The 6,678-nt window shown below is 36.5% G+C and overlaps 1 protein-coding gene across 1 annotated transcript in view; it reads left to right on the forward strand.

Moving 5' to 3' along the window:
* The first annotated feature begins 3,100 nt into the window (after window positions 1–3,100).
* kcnh4 (potassium channel, voltage gated eag related subfamily H, member 4) overlaps window positions 3,101–6,678 on the forward strand; it is a 43,246-nt gene continuing 39,668 nt past the window's right edge. Inside the window, exon 1 of the mRNA XM_015404419.1 lies at window positions 3,101–3,584. Within this exon, the coding sequence (XP_015259905.1) occupies window positions 3,509–3,584 (76 nt within the window). The 5' untranslated portion in view covers window positions 3,101–3,508. The remainder of the gene's footprint in view (window positions 3,585–6,678) is intronic.

The raw sequence follows: 6,678 nt of genomic DNA on the forward strand, positions 1-6,678 counted from the left end.
AATAGAAAAACATCAACATTTACTCCAGGATCTCTTTCTACAAAGAGAAATGGAAATTTTCTCAAAAAGCAGAAAACTTGCATTTAATGTTATCAAAGCTGTTTCACGTTAACAGACATCAAGTGCTCCTGGTATATATAAGGGCTTTGTGGCCAAACTTTATGTTCTAATACTTAATTTGGGCATGAAAGTTTAGAAGAGACAACCAGTAAGTCATAAAAAAAAAAAAAAAAAAAGCCAGAATGTGTGGTAATAGAACCAGTTTTCATTTCTTCAAACAAAACTTAAACTAAAATAAATAAATTCATTACAACCAAATCTGGCTAACTGATCAGTTCGGTTTGAAATCAAATGGATAAATGATGGTTTAAGAGTATTTCCCTTAAGATGTCCCGGGAGCTGAAGTCTTTTGAGGAAAAGAGTCTCATTAGTCAATAAAAAGCAGACTGTAGGTTTGCTTCAGTTAGTCAATAAAACATAGAATTATTCTTTTTCTTTTTCAAATTTTCTTTTACTAAAAAGGCCAAAGTTTTACTATCTAATACAGTTTATAAAATACAATTTTCAGGTTCAATTTGTTTTATTTCATTTGAACGTTTATTGTATTGTTAGTTTAAGCTCTTTCAGTGACAGACTGCTGCACCCTAAATGCACCAGAGAGCGTTATCACAGATCCTCCCTCCCAGCAGCTGTAAGACTTTAACCATCACCGTTCCCAACAACCTCAGTAAGTTTTTACATTGATATGGATTTTTGCACAGTTTCTGTCTCAGTCATTTAAATAACATACTGTTGTAATTTTAACTTTTTGCATCTCTATGGTGTTTCTGCGATTTAAAAAAATTTCCACAGCTGTTGTTGATTTTTTACATTTTATACAGAGTATTTATATGGTAAAAACACAGTACAGTACATTACTCTATCTGTTTTATTTGTGCACATGGTGTGGACACTTCTACTTTAACCTGTGCTGCTGTAAACACCACATTTTCTATTCTCTATTCTATTCCAATTTTTGTTTTTTATTGACTCATGTTTGATTATTTGAAAAGCTTTTTAAAGCTTTCCATCGCAAAATGGTTTAATGCAATTTAAGACAAGCTGGTCTCGTGGGTTAAAAAAGTCAGATCAAATAAGTCTTTTTTGCAGCTCTAAGTCATGCAAGACCTCAGAGCTGATAGTGAACATATTTAATGGATTAGACACTTTATTAGAAACAATGAGAGATGGATGAGCTACAAGCTGACAGCACAATGAGAGATCATTAAATATACAAAGCTGCAATTGCTGCCAAGTCCCGAACAGGATCCCTAAAAGATGGATGCCCTAACAGTCTGGAAACTGGCTTTTTACTTTCACTGTGTCATGTTTTTGGTTGGCCGTGTTTTCTTAGCAGTTTTATTAAATATTATATATACTGGTATTATAATATTATTTTTGAAAAATGGATCAAAAAAAAATTACAGTCATTCTAAAGCATTCCATTGGAATAACTCAACAGATAAATAAAAAAGATTTATAAAATGTAGTATACATCCAACTGAAACGGCTTAACCTTACAAGCCAGCTTGATAATTTGAAGCACTCAGGTCTTGTTTTGCAATTTAGTAATCAAGGAGTAGTCCAATTAAATTTGTTAAGGGGAAGGAGGAACATTCGCAGAGCCTTCTGAGCTGATTGGATGCAGCAATATTTGGTGCTACCTACTACCAAATGCAATGAGAATATTACTTCTATTTGCTGGTCAGACTGAACATCTGATGTAAAGTTAGGCCCAAATGATTGCTTTCATCTAATAGAAAATCGTGCAAATAATTGAATTCTCAAACATCGCATCCCCCCTTTGGATGGGCTGGTCTGAAACTGCATTTTAGGATTAATAGAGTATTATTGAATTGAATTAAAAATAGAAACTGTTAAACATGCAAAGATCTGGTCAAGAACCGTAAGACGTTTGAAATTGTAATGGTCAAAAACTTTCCCCATATTTTCTTTTTATAAATAGGAGTGTCCAAATGTAATTTCTAACCGTGAAAAAGGACAATCCTTTTGTTTTTCAAAATTGAAACTTATTTAAAAAAATTTTATTACCCTTTGTGAGATCAAATAAGACCTAAATCTGCTAGAGGTATGTATAAATGTGAGCTCAGCTGTTAATTTTCCCTAATGTAACCCTGTGTGGTCTGCTTTATTTCATGTTTCTGTTTTCTTTTCATATATCATTTGCTTTAAAACTATTTTTTACTTTTTTTTTTTTTACTTCTCTTTTCCTGTTTACTGTAATGACAGAATTTTGAAAGATCTTGCTATACAGTACTGCTCTGTTTCATTGAAAATAATCTTTATCAGGTTTCCTTATGCCACTTACAAAATTTAATATTTAATGACAATTAAATTAATTGACCTTATCCTTAGGGGGTCATCTTTCGCTGCTAAGTAAACCTTGATGAGAGCTTTAAACCAAACTGTCTGAAGCAAAAAATATTGGACTTTTGAATTGTATTTATTCTACTGGTTATATGTGTTAAAGTAATGTGTTGTTTTTATGGATTGGGCTTTCATGGAAACATTTCCAGGCTTCACTTTTAAATCTTCCTTTTGCGCAGTACATCCCATGCTTTAATTCTCTTATCTGGACCCTGATAGTACACTTGCTGTCTCACAGTCACACTACAAAATAGAAAAAAATAAACTGAGTAACATTCTTTAACTATCATGACGATGTTCCTTTAGTTGAACTGCTGGGGCAAAGCAGCACAATGGCTCGCAGTCCAGCAGGTACAATAGCATTCACTGACAGACATACTGGTAATCCATCTTTTCCTGATCTGCAGTCCAACCACACAATAGCCATGCACTGATAGTAGCAATGTGGGGTGTAATGGTGCTGTCAGATGCTCCCAAAAAAGGATCTTCCTCCTCTCCTTCCATCCACCTCCCTCCCTCGTCTCGCTCCCTGATCCGATGAGAACAGGTCCCCACTGAGCAGGGCTGCTTCTTATTGGTTGGTTTTGCACAGGAGTGGATGGGGGAGAGAGCTCAAGAAGATGCAACTACTCTGCCACAGCATCCCTACAGATTCGCGCGCTGAAGGATGATAGAGGAGTAGAGACACATTTGTGGGGCTGTAATGAACGGAAAGGGCTGCAGGTTTGAGGGATAACTTTATCTCCATGACTGAAACGGACTGATCTAAGGGACTTTGGATCTGAGCATCACCTGGACTTTATGTTTATTTACCTGAGCAGCCTTCACTTCCTGAATACCTGCATTGTTTGACTAAGCTGTTATTGTCTATAGCAGGATGTACTCTTGTCTCACTAGAAGACATCACCGGGGACGAAGCTGCTCGCATTAACTGTAGAAATGGATCCTCACATCCAGCACTGGATTGTCCTCCACAGCACCACCTACACCTGCTGAGACACAGCACAGAAAGCCACCCTGCCAAGCTTCTGGGATGGTGTGACGTCCAGCCAGCTGCTGGCTGCCCCACATCTGGGTGAAGATGCCTGTGATGAAGGGCCTCCTGGCCCCGCAGAACACATTTTTGGACAACATTGCCACACGCTTTGATGGCACCCGTAAGTACAGTAAACACACACACAGAACTTTTAAAGACATGTCATAAACACAGGTCAGCATTAAAACTGCTCTCTACAAAAGAAATAACACCCTTTCCTAACTTCTCAGTAAAGTTCAGTGTAATTCATCTTTTCTGGGACCTCTCATCGAAATACTGTTTGTCTTTCCTTCGATTGCCTTTTTATCAAGCACCATTCAAATCATCTCTTTCCAGATTTCCTATTAATTACAAATCATGCAGCCACTGTTAGGCATAACTTTTGGATGTTGATTTCATGTAGATATGCACTGTTAGTTCTTTTGCCTTTGCAGCTTTAAAGCTCTGGAATGACCTGCCTCAGAACATTAGACAGGCCTCTTCGCTAATTGTTTTTAAATCTCTTGTCAAAATCCACCTTTTCTCTTTGGCTTTTAACATCTAATAGGACAGTAGGCTTTATTTTATTTTTTTATCGTTTTCATCTTTTACCCAATTTTACTGTTTTGGCTGTGCAAATGTTTTTTTCTCTCGTTTCCGGTGTTTTTTAACCTGTACTTTTCATGTTTTATTTAATTTATTTTATTCTGTACAGCATTTTGGTGAGCTGTGGCTGTTTTTTAAGTGCTTACAAATAAAATTGGATTAGATTGGATTTTGCCAAACAAAGTCTAAAAATTATTAGGTGAAAAAGTGCATTTTTGATCTACTTAATAATCAGGTAATAGATGTTGTTTTGGAATATTAGAATCGAAATGTACATTTTCTATATACTTTTGAAATAGAAGTTCAAAAGTACTGAGCAGTGCACTTGTGCTCTGAGAAGGTTGCAAGTACCTGGGTTGATCCCCACAGCCTGCACTTTGCATTTACATTTTTATTTTATTTTAAACATTTCAATCTACTTCCCTTATATGCACTGGTCTGTGTTGTTCTATCACATAGCCATGACATGTATAAATGTGAAAATATTTAAGGTGCACAAGTCATTCTGTGGGACGGAATTTAAAAGGCTAACTGAAACTGAATTAGATTTTTTTTTTTTGCCTAATATTAATTTGTCCTGCTTTTTAACAGTTTCAATGTGCACAAAATGCTCCTAAACAAATTGACTGATTAAAGCTACATAAGCTTTTTTTTCTGTAGTGGGAAAAATATATTTATTGTACTTTTACAGCCAGAAAAGAGCATAATATCACCCTTTCCTACTCTGTCCTCATCGGTTTTACACATTCAGCTCCAGAGAAGTCATTGCAGCCATTAGGCAGTATTGTCATTTCTGCCTGGCTTGCTGCTCTTGTTTTGTACCTTTTATGCCCCCTCGGGGAGGTTGTTGCTCATTGTAAACAGACGCCGTTGGCATGTCTGTTTGTTCGCGTGATGGGGTAGCCTGACCTCTCTCAGCTGGTTGCAGCAGTCTCAATGAAAGTGTGACTCGGAGTGATTAACTGTTTTTTTTTTTTTTTTCATTTATTTATACTTAAGCGTACAAATACTTTTAACATGAGCTCCAAATAAAGCTTTGACACATGAGCTTTATGCATTCAGATGAGGGTTTTCTAACGAACACCAAGGAAGTGTTCTCATCTGCATATGGACAAGACTTAAAAGTAGGTGTTGAATAGTTTGCGTTTAAAACGGCACAGAGATTAGTTGGAAGATGAGGTCGTTCTCTCGTCTTTCATATTCTCCATTTAAGAGTCCTTGAGCTTCACATGGACTTCCTGCCAACTCCAGAGGGGTCTCTCTGGTTAAATCTACTCTCTGACCTCAGAATAGGGAGGAGTAAAATGTAAATAGAAATACATTTTTTTCCTCTTATTTCTCTGTGTCTATAGATAAACACTTTTTTTTTTTTTGCGAAATGTTGATTCTGCTGCTTTTAAAGCATTGTTGACATTAATGTCCTCAAACGTGTTGTGCTGTTTGGGGTACTAACGCGTCAAAGGGCACATCCCCATTCACATGTTGTGGCATTTCAGTCCTTGGGCTTTTGCTTTTTTGCAGCTTTTGATGACTAGGCAAGCACACACTGCTAAAAGCTAAAGGACACAAACATTTGTATTTCAACTTTATGACCAACCACTCATTATCAGGGTCTTAACTTTTTTCCCTGCGGTTTTAAATAATCCAATTGTTTAATTTTTTCTAATTACATATCTCAAAAATATTTAGGCAGAAGCCAGACACTTCGCAGATAAATGCTACCCTTCTGAAAGTGGCCATGAAGCTATGGCTCCTCAAGGGGTGGCATGGAGCCCATTGCTTAAAATAGCGCCGTTCCTGTTGCCTGGGTTACAGGGTCCCGCCACTTGACATGGAGGATGCTTGAACAATTTGTCGTTTTAGAAAAAGACAATGGTCAGTCAAAAGAAAGCACTTAAACTGGCTTTGTAATCAAGGACTTACACTCAGCAGCTGGGCTCTTGTCTCACTCCGGCGCATCTTAAAACAAGTGCTGTTGTGCACAAAGCAACTGCAGTGTCTTTTCACATCCCTGCCTTCAGCCTGCAGCAGGTGGAGGTGGCTGGATGCAGAGCCTTGCAAAATATAAAACCAACTTTTTCCCATTTTGTGATGTAACAACCTTGTAATTCAATAGACCCTACATGGATTGTATCAGACAGACCAACACACATTGGCACATGAGCTATGAGACAAAGTTTATACAACACAGTTTTTGGATGAAAATTTTACAATTGCCATCTGAAAATGAAAGTATAGTACAAATAAAATATTGAGTTAGTTGAGCTATAATTAATAATAATATTTATAATTAATTAAGAATAAATGCAAAACACCACAGTGTCCCTGATGGGAGAAACCAAGCACTTTAAATATACATTTTATATATTTTGATTGGTCGATTGACTTTATTGATCTCACACTGAAGAAATTTACTCGTTACATGAGCTGAAATAGTCAAAGGAGAAGAAGAATGTGCCAAAGGGAGAAAAGGGTGCATGCATGGGATATATACAGTATATACAGTACATCCACATATGACAACTTTTTTTTTTTTTTTACATTAGTATCATTATACAGGGTTTCTGCACAGGGTTTTTACATGGGTATTTATATAGATGGATATTTATATATATATATATATATATATA

This window comes from Cyprinodon variegatus, unplaced genomic scaffold, assembly GCF_000732505.1.
Source record: "Cyprinodon variegatus isolate N-32 unplaced genomic scaffold, C_variegatus-1.0 Scaffold1734, whole genome shotgun sequence".
NCBI lineage: Eukaryota > Metazoa > Chordata > Actinopteri > Cyprinodontiformes > Cyprinodontidae > Cyprinodon > Cyprinodon variegatus.